At 38.0% G+C, this 17436-nt stretch overlaps 1 protein-coding gene across 1 annotated transcript in view; it reads left to right on the forward strand.

Moving 5' to 3' along the window:
* Positions 1–812: 812 nt before the first annotated feature.
* Positions 813–17436, forward strand: part of LOC128661075 (uncharacterized) — a 112004-nt gene continuing 95380 nt past the window's right edge. Inside the window, exons 1-2 of the mRNA XM_053715240.1 lie at positions 813–1707; positions 2472–2589. Of these exons, the coding sequence (XP_053571215.1) occupies positions 813–1707; positions 2472–2589 (1013 nt within the window). The remainder of the gene's footprint in view (positions 1708–2471; positions 2590–17436) is intronic.

Below are 17436 nucleotides of genomic sequence, written 5' to 3' on the forward strand. Positions count from 1 at the left end.
ATTATACCAAGAGGGCTCCGCCTACATCTAGATCCTGGGTTAAATCTTAGGGATGATGAGGATGGAGATCAATTTATGGAGGAGTGGCATCAAAGTCTAACAGATTGTTCTTTGGGTCTAATGCAGAAAATGGTTAGCAAAAATAAAATCAAGCTTGAAAAAATTAAAACTGAGCTTGATGAAACCTTAAAAATATTAAATGATTTCGAAACAGATCAAAAGTTTGGTAAACTAAATGATGAGACCAAAGACACAATTTCAAAATTACAGCAGGAAATAAAAGTAAGAAAAAGACGTAAGCTAGCTAGAGACAAGGAAGACTATAAAAATAACCAAGTGTACACATACTTTATGAGTCGGGGTTCGTACGACTCAGGGACTGATAGGTCTGACATAGAGACAGACTATACAAAAAATGAGTCAAAAAATGGAGTAAGGAGTACTGTAAAAAAGCAAGGAGAAGGGGAGGTAGGAAGAGACAAAGGAATAGATCCACAAATAGATCAAGCTATGAGCTTGAACAGAGGCATACAACGTCCTACAAGGAACCTGTATATGGGGAGAGCCAGAGGGGGACGAGGACCATCAGAACCCAGGATGAGAACGAGAAGGGACTATCGAGGGGGATACTAGATACCCCTCATATTGAGGATGAACTGCAAATAGTGAACTTGCCAAAATTTCCGTTAAATCAAGCACACATTAGTTTGCTTAAAAAAGGCCTTTCATTTTGCCCTGCAAGAAGTTTAGACAAGTTCACGGTAGTGAAGGATTTACATCTGTTCGCTAGAAAAGTAGTTCTTTCACAAGTCATGGCAAAGAATAGAGGAAAAAATCTAGGTATGTCAGAACAGATTAAAATCACTGAAGACGATAGGGATACACTTATGATTCTTGAAAATCTTATTAGTGAGGGTGAAATTGAGGAGTGTTCTATGAATACCGCATTAGCACCTGAAACTACCATTAGTAGTATACTAAACACTTCCCTTCCAACTTTAAACTTTAGACCTAAATCAAATTATATGCCACCTTTGTCACTAGTATCAGCTGTTAATCTTTTTGTGAAAGAAGTCGAAAAAGAAATTGATAGATTACCAATCAATAAGATAATTGATTATAATTTATCTAGACAAGAAAGAATAGCCTTACAGGAACTTATGAATACCCTTGGTATCATCATAAAGCAGGCTGACAAAGGCGGAAATTTAGTAATTATGAATGAATCGAACTATGCTTTGGAAGTAAAAAAACAGCTTAATAATAAAGAACAGTATCAACTTATTCAAGAAAATCCTATCGCTAAAATACAAGGTGAATTGCTACATATACTCAACAAGGCAAGAAAAAATGGTATTATAAGTAAAAAAGAGTTTGATTACTTGTATATAAAATTTCCTAAAATACCAGTTTTTTACTACATCCCAAAATCATATAAAAATATGGAAGATCCCCCCGGACGCCCCATAATTTCGGGGATTGGCAGTATTGCCGAGCATATTGGTAATTATGTGGATAGCTATTTAAAACCATTTGTATCGTCCTTGCCCACATTTGTTCAAGACACTACTGATCTATTAAGACAGTTAGACGGTATAGAAGTAGATGAAGAAACCTTATTAGTATCATTAGATGTAGAGGCTCTTTATTCCTCTATTCCACACTCCTTAGGAATTGCAGCTGCACAACATTTTCTTGAATCTAGAGGTAGTCAGTTTGACAAACATACTGAATTTCTAGTTGAGCTTTTAAAGTTCATTCTAGAAAATAACGTGTTTAAATTTGATAATAAATTTTTACAAACAAATAAGGGGTACGGCGATGGGGGCAACTTGCGCCCCTTCATACGCCTGTCTACACTTAGGTTTATGGGAACTCCTTACTGTTTTTGAAGAATTTAATGAATGGATAGCCTCTTCAGTATTAATATGGCGTCGATATGTGGACGACATATTTATACTTTGGAGAGGGTCCGTGGACCTTTTAAAAGAATTTGTTTCCAATTTGAATAAAAATAACTTCAATATCTTCCTTACATGTGAATATAATACAACTGAGTTACCTTTTTTAGATATAAAAATTAAAAAAGAAGGTAACAAGCTTACTACAGAAATTTATAGAAAAAATACTGCAACCAATACATTACTACTTGCTTCTAGCCACCATCCACCGTCCCTTATTAAAGGCAATCCTACTGGACAATTTCTTAGACTTCGAAGAAATTGTTCCAGTAAGAATAAGTATAAGACATATGCACAAGAAATGGCTAATCGGTTTAAAGCAAGAGGCTACTCAAGACGAAATGTAAAATATGCTATGAACCAGGCTCTCAAAACTAATAGAGACTCTCTTTTGTTTGAGAAAAAAAGAGAAAAAAACAGATAACAGGGTAAGATTTATTACTGAGTACAATGGACATTGGAATCAAGTTCATAAGATATTAAAAAGCAAATGGCAATTTCTACTCTCAGATGAGAATGTTAAAAGTGTGGTGGGTGATTTTCCATCACTGGTTGCACGTAGAGATCCCAATTTAAAAGACAAATTGGTTAAGAGCGACTTTACACGCAACCCCAAAGCACAAAATTGGTTAGAAAAACGACAGAAGCTACAAGGTTGCTTTCAATGTGAAAATTGTGTCTTTTGCAAGTTCATTGTAAAAACTAGGCAGTTTAGTACAGGTGACAAAATATATGAAATCAGACAATTTATCAATTGTAAATCTGATAATGTAATATATCTTCTATACTGTCCATGTCCACTTTATTATACAGGTAAAACTAAGAGAATATTGAAAGATAGAATAACAGAACACCGTAATGACATCTCCAATGCAAAAGAGGGAACCATAAACAGTAACAAAGCTCTACACTTCAAACTATGCCATAATTGCTCCGTAGATGATCTGAAAGTAATAGGCATTGAAAGAAGCTCATTATATGGCAGAGGTGGGGATATCGATAATTTGCTACTTATAAAAGAAGTGGCATGGATATATAGGTTAAAAACCTTGTCACCAAAGAGATTAAATGAAAAATTAGATTTTGCCCCTTTTCTATGAAATTGATTCTTTAGCATTATATATGCCATATATGTGGGCTACTTATAACGTTATGTAGCCTCTTTGCAATTTTACTACAAGTCTCTAATCCTTTCTGCCTTTCAGTGCTTGTTTCGCGCACACTGCCTTAGTGATAATAATTTTTGAATGTATGTACATGTGCAAATGATTTTTACCTTAATACAGAACGAGCCAAATTGATAAAATATACTACTACTAGTCCTAAAGCCCGTTCACACGGGCCGTGTTGTGTTATATTTAATTAATTCTCTCTCTCTCTCTCTCTCTCTCTCTCTCTCCCCGGTTCTGTGCTGCCCGGTTCTCCCCTGCGCGCGCGATCAGCTGTGCTGCCCGGTTCTCCCCTGCGCGCGCGATCAGCTGTGCTGCCCGGTCCTCGCGCTGCTGTCGGGTGGGTGCGCGTGCGATCAGCTGCAAGAGTTTGTCTGAACTGCGCATGACGGCTTCAGACAAACTCTTGTCTTTTATAATATAGGATTAAGTAATTTGGTTTAACATGTTGTTGATTTCCAAAAATTATTGTTTCTTTAAAGTGATGAAATGTATGCCATTATAATTTCACCAAAGAAATTTTCACCAATCCAAATCACGGGCCGTGTTTAAAAGGAACACATATAGAGCTCTAAGGTATATGCCCTGAGGAAGCCCCAATGACGTTTGGTCACGTGGGGGGTGAAACGGCCGTTGGCGTGTGACGTCAATTCTCACAGCTGAGAACCGGGTCCTGAGTTTACTCGATGCACGCTGCAAACACAGCCTAGTAGCCACAGAAGGAAGCAGGCACTGTCTCTCTCTCTCTCTCTCTCTCTCTCTCTCTCTCTCTCTCTCTCTCCCCGGTTCTCCCCTGCGCGCGCGATCAGCTGTGCTGCCTGGTTCTCCCCTGCGCGCGTGATCAGCTGTGCTGCCCGGTTCTCCCCTGCGCGCGCGATCAGCTGTGCTGCCCGGTTCTCCCCTGCGCGCGCGATCAGCTGTGCTGCCCGGTTCTCCCCTGCGCGCGCGATCAGCTGTGCTGCCCGGTTCTCCCCTGCGCGCGCGATCAGCTGTGCTGCCCGGTTCTCCCCTGCGCGCGCGATCAGCTGTGCTGCCCGGTCCTCGCGCTGCTGTCGGGTGGGTGCGCGTGCGATCAGCTGCAAGAGTTTGTCTGAACTGCGCATGACGGCTTCAGACAAACTCTTGTCTTTTATAATATAGGATTAAGTAATTTGGTTTAACATGTTGTTGATTTCCAAAAATTATTGTTTCTTTAAAGTGATGAAATGTATGCCATTATAATTTCACCAAAGAAATTTTCACCAATCCAAATCACGGGCCGTGTTTAAAAGGAACACATATAGAGCTCTAAGGTATATGCCCTGAGGAAGCCCCAATGACGTTTGGTCACGTGGGGGGTGAAACGGCCGTTGGCGTGTGACGTCAATTCTCACAGCTGAGAACCGGGTCCTGAGTTTACTCGATGCACGCTGCAAACACAGCCTAATAGCCACAGAAGGAAGCAGGCAATGTCTCCGGATTAAACTACCTTAAAAGGAACTTAAAGGAGGAGGATTCCCGATGCTAACAAGTTACTGTAACGTATTAATGGACTTACGAGTCTAGACACTCTAAAATGGAATGTACCTTCTGGGGATAATGAGTTGTAATGAACATTACATACTGCAGCTCGAATAATGCCGGAGTGGAACAGAAATGTCTTTTAAATCATATAGCAGTATATTGCATAAGATTTATCCTGTTTGCTATAACTATGTGGTTTTTAATATGGCTGTGATTACGCACCTAGTATTACATAAACATAGATCCCCATAAATTACCATGGTAGCAGTTACCTTTTTGAAATATTGGTGCTACCCTCTGGTTGGGGAGTTGTTTATTGTACCTAGTGTGTAAATTGTTAATCATGTATTCACCTGTTATATTGCTTCATAATACAGTATATTATAGTAATTGGCATAGATCCTCAGGTGATTTTTTCTCAAGATAACAGATTTCCAATTTCTATTGGGTTATCCTCGGAGAGAGGTGTTGCCATTTAATCTATTACTGTGTGGTGAGTTACTTTGCATGGATCCCCATTGTTATCCATGGTAGCATATCCCTGTGGGCATACAGGGCTACCCGCTGGTAGGGGTGTTGCTTAATAACCACTTTAGCTTTATAAAGGTTTTTGCTTGTATCGAGTTAACTTTTAGTAAGCTGGCCAGCTTTTTCTACTCATTCAGTTTACACATTGTTGATTGAAAAAATGTATCCATTTATTTGCACATAAAATAAATGTTATTGATACTCATTGTGTGTGTGGTCTTCGCTTAGGGGACCCAGCCGTTGTTTGATTCGCACCAGAGCTGTGAACACCTGACCTTAATAAATTATATTATTCATAAACTTTTCTTAATGTGTCATTGACTAAATTATTATATAAACTTTTTTGGAGTGCTGAAATCCCTGACTTTTTGGAGGGGGCACTACTGTGTCCTCTTTTTGTTTCTCTCTGTTTTTGGCAGTAAAGTCATGTGTGTAACAGGGTCTGCACCCGAGTAACAAATTATAATGTGTAATATATGTACCTTCTCCCCAATAAAATAGTGTATTTTTTATATATATACACACACACACATGTCCATATTAAAGCCCTTTGTCTGCGTTTTTTTCCCCCTGAGATCTCATATCTTGGAGCCTTCATAACTTTTTTGTGCAATTTTTTAAAATTATTTTATTAGATGTGTTTTTCAGAGTATAACTCTACTTTTACGAATAATTTTGTTGTTTTTTGAGCATCTTTTTATTTGAGCGTTACAGTTAACCAGAGCTCTGAGGTTGCACTAACCTGACGCACATTAACTTCAATTGCGCTCAAGTGATCACGTTTACTTTAATGTGTAATACACGCATTACTTCCGACACATGCAAACTGGAACGATAAACCTCTCGTGCCCACCTGTTAGCGCAACACTTGTAATTTGGCGTTAAACAGGGTGGTGCTGGATTTAGTGCATGTGTCACAAGGATGCGATAGGCAGGTAATGTAGTCAATTAAGTACTGTTTGACTGGCAGGATTTTAGGGATTTTCCTTTATAAACACTGGTGATTAACCCCTTCATGCCAGGGTCAAGTGTTTACCATCGGAACGATATAAACACTTGCTTGAAAAATTAAATCAAACAATTGTCGATGCTATCACGTAATTGTTCATGCGATCACGTGATTTCAATGCTGTGATCAATCATGGGGGATTGCCTACGATGCTAGGCCCAGCCCCAAGTCTGATTTGCCATTGACAAAATGGAGGTGGCTGCAGGATATCAAAAAAGGTAGGGCGTTCCATGCCGTCCTAATGGCGTTAAAGCCCAGCGCTGTTAGGACGGCATGGAACCTTCTACAGGTGTGAAGCGGTTAATCATTCTCTCTTATTCTGACGGAGCTATTTGTGCTAGTCTAAAAATTCTGTTATTTAAACACCATGCCTGCTCAGAGAGGTGGAGGTGTTCTGTATTGCTTCTGAACTGTGGCTCTCACAGGATATGTGAGTATGCCGCAGAAAAACAGTAATAACTTGCGCTATTAGTGAGATTGAGGCAGAGAGAGGCCCAGGACAGCAGCGTTGTACAGGGTACAGCGCTGGTCATTAAGGGGTTATGTAAATAACTATAATAGATTTTGAAGCATTATATTTTAGATAGTAGAGAAAAAAAATGATCACATTCCTTTAAGAAATGTTATTAAAAAGATAACACAAAATGATATGAAATTGTTAATTTCACAAATCATGAATACATTTTTAGTAAAAAAAAAATTGCGTTCAAACATATTACGCAATTATTATTAAGATTGAATTAGTTAGTAACAATGTTTCAGTTTACCATTCCCTGCTTACATTTTGTTTCTGTGTAATTGTGTTTGTGTAAAAACTGTTCATATAAACTGTGTATATATATTTGTATTAGTATTTACATAATGTTCCAGATTTATTCTATGGATCGGACATAAAAGAAAATGCTTTAGTTTGTCTAGTGACAAAGGGCATATGTGAGAAACCACCATTCGGCAGCTAGCTCCCAGTAGTTCACTGTTCCTCCTGAGCCTACCTAGGTATGCTTTTTTTTAAACAAAGAATACTAAGAGAATAAAGCAAGTTAACAGAAGTAAGATGATAATTCTCTTACAATTACGTTTGTCTGAAACATATAAGTTTAATTTTGACCTTCATTTCCCTTTAACTAATTCAAGCAACTATGTTTAAATGTAAACACCACTCAAGCTAAATACAGGTAGCCCTCAATTTATGCCGGGGTTAGGTTCCAGAAGGAATGGTTGTAAATCGAAACCGTTGTAAATTGAAACCCAGTTTATAATGTAAGTCAATGGGAGTGAGGGAGATAGGTTCCAGGCCCCTCTCAAAATTGTCATAAGTAACACCTAATACATTATTTTTAAAGCTTTGAAATGAAGACTTTAAATGCTAAACATCATTATAAACCTAAGAAAATAATCACACAACACAGACTTCACTTGCATTTTTCTGCAAACAGTTCTTTCTATGCATTCCAATCTGGACTGATTTATAGACAGGAAGATATTGTTCCTTTGAAATCTGCTCGATAGCTCAGGTCTGGTTAAACTGATTAATTTCAGCTTGCTTGGCTTTGCTGCAACACAAGCGGACAGCTCCACCTACTGGCTATTTTAATAAATGCACTGCTTCTCAATGCTTTTCAATAGCAGTCACATGACTGGAAAAAAAGGTTGTTATTCTGAAACGGTTTAAATTAAACCGTTGTAAAACGAGGGCCACCTGTACAAGGTTTTCATGGCATTCCACTAAAACTAATGTCATTTTTATTATTTACTTCCTAAATGTAAAAGAATAATTTAACTTTATAAATCAGGGCAAAAACTATCCTGTAAAAATATAGAGAGTAAGTAAATAACATTTAAAAAGACAAACAACGCTGCCTCAGCCTTTATAAAAAATACAAGATCAGCACCATGTGCCCTCAATGAAGTTGTGTTATTTTACCTCATTTGTTATATTACTATGTTACCTATAACACTAGATGCATCTTAAAGTGCAAACAGTTCTGTAGTATATTAACTATATGTAAACTGCAGTTTGGGAAAGGAATGATTTACAAACATTTATATCTAACTTAAATAAATACCTGAATGTGTTGTATATTAGCAACAGTGGGAAATTATATGTTAACTGGATTTTCATATATATATATATAAAAATTATCTGCTGATTAGTATAATTTGAGTTAAGAGATATATGGTTTTTATTGCATTATTCTACACAAAGGTAGTTTCTATTCCTGGTTTATAGTTTGTCAACATTTTGTTTCTACATTTTTTGTATTGATTTTTGTAGATAAACTCTAAGATAAAGTTATCAAATGGAATATATACATATATATATATATTTTTAATTAGGTTTACTTCCTGTAGAGGTGTAGGTAGAGACTTCAACTTTCTAAACACATATAAATAAAATGGGCAAAATTTATCAAGTAGCATTCACAGGTTGTGAGGCTTTGGGGAGCAGGGTTGCTTGAGCGAACCTGCAGACACAAATTTATGAAGCAGAAATTGCTTTTTTTGCCTCTCTGCTACCTCAGAAATGATGAGAGCGATCATCCTGACACTCGCTTGTTCGAGGTGATTGACATGCAGCATTGCAAAAGAAATGCTTTTCCTCCCTTCCTCAGGTATGAAGAAATACTGATCAGTCTGATCAGATTGAACAGTATTGCTTCAGACCTGAGGAAGGGAGGAAAACTCTCAAAAGTTTGTCTTTGAAATATTATGTTAGTCCAATAAAAAGGGTATCACTGCATACTGCAATACTCTGGTATTTGAGCATCTTATCTTCTGGACTAATACGGCTAATCCAATCTTCACTATATATATATATATATATATATATATATATATATATACTGTATGTATATATATATATATATATATATATATATATATATATATACTGTATATATATATAGTATATACAATACAGTGCAAGAGTCTTAGGCCACCATTAGATTTGTTGTTTTAGTAATGGTATAATGACCATATATAATTATGTATCAGTCTCTTTATTAGAATACAGCCAGAAAATACAGGATATTTGTATGCAATATTAAAAAAACAGAAAAAAATCAGAAAAATAGCTTCTATAGGCTAAAGTGGCAAGTATTTAGTGTGACCTCCCCTTACACTTGAGCAATAGAAGGATCATGGTTCTTGTTAATCTTAATGAAACGGAACCCTAATGTCATTGCTAACACCTGTATTTGTCCTACTATTTCATGTCAAAATGACTGCTGTGATAAAAGGTCTATTACACCAGGTTTGTGCAAGACATTCTTGAGCATTGGATACACATGTAGTATGAGTTTAATTCATTGGAAGCTTGCTAATAAGACCAACTTTCAATCACATCATTCCATTCAAAATGCCAAAGATCACAGAATTTGAAAGACATAAAATCATACTTTTGCATAAGCAATGCCACTTTCAAAGAGAAATCAGCAAACAAAGTGGATACTCAAGATGTGGTATTCAAGCTGTTATAAACAAATTTGAAGACTCAGGAGAGGTCAAGGGCAAAAAAGGACTGGAAGGCCAAGAGAACTTTCAAAATCTGATGAGAAGTTTCTCAGAGTTTCTTTGTCGAGAGACCAGAAGAAATCCAGCAATGACCTGGCTTAGCACCTGGCATCTTCATCAGGATGGCAAGTTGACCCTTCTACAGTCCGAAGAAGCATGATCAGGAATGGTCTTTGTGAAAGGGTAGTAGCCAAGAAACCACTTTTTTGGAAGGGGAACAGGGTGAAAAGGCTAAGATATACTAAAGCTCACAAAGATTGGAATGAAGAACAGTGAAAAAGAGTATTATGGAGTGACAAATCCAAGTTTAAAATTGGGTCCCATTGTCGACAATATGTGAGAAGAAGAGTTTGAGAGAGATGGAAGAATGAGTGCTTGTGGCCTTCAGTGAAACATAGTGTCGGGTCTGTCCTGGTTTGAGGCTGCATTTCTGCAAGTGGTGTTGGTGATATTGTCCAAATTGATGGGATCATGAATGCTGAAAAGTACAGACAGGTTTTAATTAGTCATGCCATTCCTTCTGGAAAGTGCCTGATCGGGAATGGTTTTATTTTTCTGCATGATAACACTCCCAAGCACACTGCTAATGCAGTGAAATCATATTTGGAGAGAAAAATAGCTAATAAAACACTGACAGTCATGGACAGGCCTCCACAGAGTCCAGACCTAAATTTAAAAAGAGGCAGTATGGGATCACCTGAAGACAAAATGAAATAAAAGACAACCTAAATAGAGAGAAGAACTCCGGGAAGTGCTGAAAGAAGCCTTGTATAATATACCAGAAAATTACTTAAGAAAACCTCAGGACAGTCTCCCCCAAAAGGTTCAAGATGTGCTTAGTGCCAAGGGAGGTCACACTAAATACTGACTTTTGCCTGAAGAAGCCATTTTGTTCAGAATTTATTTTTGTAATATTTTGTATAAATATCTCTTGTATTTTGTTTGTATCTAAATAAAGAGACCAAAAAATAAATATAGATGGTCATTAAAACTTTGCTAATACAACAAATCTAATGGTGGCCTAAGACTTTTGCACAGCACTATATATATATATATACAGTATATATTATATAGAAAGTCTGGTACTCTCTTGCAAGCATACAGCTAGATGAAAAGCAAAATGGAAGAGTTAGTTACAGCATTTGGCCAAATGGTGATAGGCCCAGGACTTATCTCTTCCTCCCTGGGTCCCTAAACTACGGGCACATATTGCATGCCTTCAACCAAAAACACTGAGATACAAACAAAGCTGACACAGGACCTTTTTAACGTCCCTAGTCACATACAAAACATGGAAATGGATTGCACTCTCAAACTGGACTGGGTATGCCCTGCAATACTCACAGCCCTCGGTGCTCACCAGCACTCACAGACAACACAATTATCTGAAAATATAAATACACGCGCACACAGAGAATATACGTATACAACTTCAGCCCCCTCCTAGTCCAGCCCCTTGACATATACCGTATCCAATTTATTATGCCACAAAACGTATGAAACATAACTTATGAAACATTTGTTTGATAAGTATTACGTGTGAATAGAACTTAAACCCCCTCTATAGCATGTTCATGTGTTTTCTTATGCAAACTAGCAACTGATAAACTTTAACATCAGGTCTCAAAAACACTTAAAGGGATAGAAAAGTAAAAATAGAAATGTGCATGGGTGAATTTTAATGTGAAATAGAAGCATTTTTGCAATATACCATTAGCAAAAATGTTTCTAGTAAAAGTTGTTATTGTTTTTCAGCGGCATACGCACATATCCTGTGAGGGCTCGTGCACCAGTATTTAATCACCACACCTGCTCAGAGAGCTGGCAGTTGTGTGTCTTGATTCTGAAGATGTAATTTGTGTCATATAAACCACTGCTGACTCTCTGAGAAGGTGAGGTGTTTGAATACTGATGCATGAGCCCTTACAGCATATGTGCGTATGCCACTGAAAAACCGTCATAGCCATTACTAGAAGCATTTTTGCATATATAGAAAAAATGATTTTATTTCAAATCAACATGCACTCAAGCACATTTAATTTCTGACCTTTCTATTCCTCTTATTTTACGGCGGTATTTTGGATTGTGCTCAAGCACAACACTTAAACTACCACTTGTAATATGAGTGCAGTGAGCACACTAATAGTTCTCTTTGTGCTATCCATCTAAAATAAATTGTGCAATGAAAAAAGTGTCTCCTGCTATATGATGATTTGCCGTAAAAATCTAACCTTTCACTTGGAATTGTGTGTTATTCTATGCACGAGATTGAGCACAAGATAACAACATTCTATCGAATGGTCTCCACTTGTAATCTCGATGTTATAGGGAATAGCAGAAGCCACAACAAAATAATGGAGCAAATAATAATTTTGGGCATACAGGTCAAAAGGGGAAGAGAAGAAGATCAATTTTCAAAAGATGCTAATACTAACGTAACAAGAGGGCATTCAGAAAAAAAAACATTTGAGAGGAAACTGGTAGGAAATAGTTGATAGTTCAGATATTATGGTTAGAGTAGCAAATATTTTTTTTTTTTTTCAAACTATAAGAGAAGTGCACTGAGAGATGAATTTAATAATATGAGGCCAATTCCCTTTATTACTGCCATATAAACACTGTCTAATTGTAAAGTTTATGATGCAATAAAATGTATTTAGACACAGAAGTACTGGTGTCACTGGGTTTCCATTAAGGTTACCGGGTGCTTACATTTGTGACTTCAATAAAATAACAAGCACTGGTATCAGCATAACCTGAGGTCATGCACAGGCATCCATAGTTGCCAACTTTTAAGAAAACATTTCCAGGGACACTTTGCAGCAGAACCACATCCAGTTATGGTTTGCTAGCTCCGCCAACTCAGATCAACCCCCAATACTGAGTGCTTAACCCCTTAACGACCGAGGACGTGCAGGGTACGTCCTCAAAAAAAGGCAGTTAACGCCTGAGTATGTACCCTGTACGTCCTCGGTGTGGAAAGCAGCTGGAAGCGATCCTGCTCGCTTCCAGCTGCTTTCCAGTTATTGCAGTGATGCCTCGATATTGAGGCATCCTGCAATAACCATTTTTAGCCATCCAATGCAGAGAGAGCTACTCTGTGGCCCTCTCTGCACCGGACATCTACGGTTACGTTCGTTGGTGGGTTGGAACCGGTGTGGGAGGCGGGTGGCGGCCATCGATGGCCCTTGTGACACGGAGGGGTGGGATCGTGGGCGGGGATGGCCGGGGGGTGCGCACGGATGCGCGCACGTGAACAGGGAGGCGGGGGTGGGCGCGTGCACGGGGAGGGAGCGGGTGAGAACCACTACACTACAGAAATAAGTTTGTTAGAAGTGGGCAAATGGGGGGGAATAGTTTTGATCTAACAAGATCGATTTGACTGGTGGGGTGTTGGTCTGTGTGGGGGAAGCTATACTACAGAAAAAAATTAAAAATAAATAATAAAAACATTTTTTTTTGCAAACTGGGTACTGGCAGCTGTCTGCCAGTACCCAAGATGGCCCCCAATTAGGCAGAGGGGGAGGGTTAGAGAGCTGTTTTGGGGGGATCAGGGAGGTTAGGGGCTAAGGGTGGATCCTACATAGCAGCATATGTAAATATGCTTAAAAAATTAAAATATAAAAAAGATTCCTTTTATTTTAGTACTGGCAGACTTTCTGTCAGTACTTAAGATGGCGGGGATAATTGTGGGGTGGGGGAGGGAAGGGAGCTGTTTGGGAGGGATCAGGGGGTGTGATGTGTCAGGTGGGAGGCTGATCTCTACACTAAAGCTAAAATTAACCCTGCAAGCTCCCTACAAACTACCTAATTAACCCCTTCACTGCTATCCATAATATACGTGTGATGCGTAGGGTTGCCACCTTTCTTAAAAGAAAATACCGGCCATGCTAATTAAGATAAATTTGCATAAATAATTAAACAGAATAACTCAAAAGCTAAAGCTTATAGGTCTGATTTTAAATGCTCATTTGTTTATAACTAGTATTCATCACACTCAGAAGAAGTTTCACTTTGACAGGGGCTTTCTTTCAATATTTATTCTTTATTTTCTACATTGACATAAAATACCGGCTGTGTCGGTAAAATACCGGCTGGGTGGCAACCCTAGTGATGCATAGCAGCATTTAGCGGCCTTCTAATTACCAAAAAGCAACACCAAAGCCATATATGTCTGCTATTTCTGAACAAAGGGGATCCCAGAGAAGCATTTACAACCATTTGTGCCATAATTGCACAAGCTGTTTGTAAATAATTTTAGTGAGAAACCTAAAGTTTGTGAAAAAGTTTGTGAAAAAGTGAACAATTTTTTTTATTTGATCACTTTTGGCGGTGAAATGGTGGCATGAAATATACCAAAATGGGCCTAGATCAATACTTTGGGTTGTCTACTACACTGCATTAAAGCTAAAATTAACCCTACAAAATCCCTACAAGCTCCCTAATCAACCCCTTCACTGCTGGGCATAATACACGTGTGGTGCGCAGCAGCATTTAGAGGCCTTCTAATTACCAAAAAGTAACACCAAAGCCATACATGTCTGCTATTTCTGAAGAAAGGGGATCCCAGAGAAGCATTTACAACCATTTGTGCCATAATTGCACAAGCTGTTTGTAAATAATTTCAGTGAGAAACCTAAAATTGTGAAAAATGTAACTTTTTTTTAATTTGATCGCATTTGGCGGTGAAATGGTTGCATGAAATATACCAAAATGGGCTTAGATCAATACTTGGGATTGTCTACTACACTACACTAAAGCTAAAATTAACCCTATAAGCTCCCTACATGCTCCCTAATTAACCCATTCACTGCTGGGCATAATACACGTGTGGTGCGCAGTGGCATTTAGCAGCCTTCTAATTACCAAAAAGCAAAGCCAAAGTCATATATGTCTGCTATTTATTAACAAAGGGGATCCCAGAGAAGCATTTACAACCATTTATGCCATAATTGCATAAGTTGTTTGTAAATAATTTCAGTGAGAAACCTAAAGTTTGTGAAAAAAATTGTGAAAAAGTGAACAATTTTTTTTATTTGATCGCATTTGGCGGTGAAATGGTGGCATGAAATATACCAAAATGGGTCTAGATCAATACTTTGGGATGTCTTCTAAAAAATATATATACATGTCAAGGGATATTCAGGGATTTCTGACAGATATCAGTGTCCCAATGTAACTAGCGCTAATTTTGAAAAAAAAGTGGTTTGGAAATAGTAAAGTATTACTTGTATTTATTGCCCTATAACTTGCAAAAACACATTAGAGCATTTTCTTTATGCATTGTTAAATAATCAAGCTCCTCATCACCTTCCTTACTCTCAAGCACATCACTGACCTAGGAGGAATAATTTACAGCAAGTACCAAAACAAGTAAGGGTTAAATTATTAAACCTTCATCATATGCATAGCAGGAAACCACAAAACACTAGTTTATATAAATGCCTAAAATTAATATATTTAATTATGTTTAACCTGCTAACTGCTGTCTTAGGGCTGCTGAGAACAATATATACAGATATCTCAACCTGCAAAAACTCATTTCAGGGAGGTGGCTTCACCCGAAACGGTGCCGCCCCCCCCCCCCCCCCCCAAGTTATAAAGACACCGTAAAACCCTAAATAAGATAGAGACTTATCATTAAAGTAGCTTCCCACTATAGTAACACTAAAAAAAAAGTAGCTTTATTGCATAACCACATACAACAAACCTATTTTCCAGTGATCGTATGCTTGTTGAATGCTTAAATATTTTAGAATACAAAGTTTAATTACGTGCAGTAAATAAGGTAGTATTTGTGTTTTATTAAAATCAGTGGGGGCTTTTTGGTTACTGATGCCTGCTTTTGTGTGTTCTATAATGTCCCAGCATCTAAAGGCATTCACTAAAGAAACACTTTTCCGGATTTGGGCCACATTGGATCATGGTACTTGGAATTTCAGGGAGATTTCATTCCATTTGCTGGCATCAGGGAGCCACTATTACAATCAGGGAGACTCCCTGAACTTCAGGGAGAGTTGGGATGTCTGCAGATATGTTGAGGACTTGCTAAGACACTATTGAAAGTTTCACAAGCAGGTGACATTTTATGAGGCAACTTTTCATGTTTTTGTCTTTTTTGCTGCAATGAATGGTAGCAATAGGTTGAAGAACCCAGAAATGCCCCAGTAAATCAGGATGTTTTTGTATGTTCTGTGAATTCCAGTCCCAGTACATGAGGAGCCTGATGTGTAAAGCCCCTGCTAAGCAAAGCCTCAGTATATAAATGAGGGAAATCACATGTTACAAATTGTGCAACACTTTTGAGTTGCCTGGTTTCCTCACTACTGGTCTCCTAGACTCCCTGGTATTATATATCACATATCAAGGTTTTCCTAAATCTGACCTCACACTGCTAAACTTCAGTGTAACAAAAGACCACAGAAAACTGCAGAAAAAAGCAACTGTAAGCAATGAGACTAAAGCAACAGCACCCTCTGTGGTGGGAGTACTGCACTGCACACAATATTCATAAACTATATACAGAATGAATTTAACAAGGGACAAGCTAAAAAGGCAGGGACAGGAAGTCAAAAAAGGACTGTCCCAGGAAAAACAGGACAGTTGGTAACTATGGACATCAGCTAAAAGGGACATTACGGTCAAAATTGAAATACACATTGATACATTGATAGTAACATATTTACAATATACATATATAGGCAAAAATGCTTCTAGTAAAAGTGATCACTGTTTTAGTGTTAGCATTTTTCTCTGCATGTGCATGTGAAGCATAGCTAGATATTCTCAGTGTACCAGCATTTTAAATACTGCAGCTGTTCAAAGAGCCAGTGGGGGCTTGTATTATTTTAGTAATGAGGCAATTGAGTAATTGCCAGATGATACAAGCACCGTAGGCAGTGGCGTAGCGTGGGTTGTCAGCACCCAGGGCAAGGCAAGTATTGCACCCCCTAACAGTATATATATATATATATATATATATATATATATATATATATATATATAATAATGCATACATACGTACAGACACACAGCTACACACTATAATTTGAAAAATACCATTTATAATGTATAAGTGGTGCAAAGTGTATCTAACATTTCTTCAGATGAAATATCTGAAAAAATGTTAAATATATGTTGTGTGTGTGTGTGTATATATATATATATATATATATATATATATATATATATATAGTTGTAAAGTGGGAGAAACTAGCAGTGAGCTGTGTTGACTGAATGCATGAAGGCTTCCCAACGCTGCTTTTTAACGTCCGCTGGTATTACGAGTCAGGCAGGAAAGGGTCTACTGCTCACTTTTATTCCGCAACTCGAGGCTACGGCAAATCCCCTTACTTCAATTGCGTATCCTATCTTTTTAATGGGACTTGCCTAATGCCGGTATTACGAGTCTTGGAAGAAGTGAGCGGTAGACCCTCTCCTGTCAAGACTCCTACCGCATTTAAAAGTCAGTAGTTAAGAGTTTTATGGGCTAACGCCGGAACATAAATCTCTTAACTAAAGTGCTACAAAGTACACTAACACCCATAAACTACCTATTAACCCCTAAACCGAGGCCCCCCACATCGCAAACACTATAATAAAATTTTTTAACCCCTAATCTGCCGACCGGACATCACCGCCGCCTACATTATACCTATGATCTCCTAATCTGTTGCCCCTAACATCGCCGACACCTACATTATATTGATTAACCCCTAATCTGCCGCCCCAACGTCGCTGCCACCTTCCTACA

This window comes from Bombina bombina, chromosome 1 (genome assembly GCF_027579735.1).
Source record: "Bombina bombina isolate aBomBom1 chromosome 1, aBomBom1.pri, whole genome shotgun sequence".
NCBI lineage: Eukaryota > Metazoa > Chordata > Amphibia > Anura > Bombinatoridae > Bombina > Bombina bombina.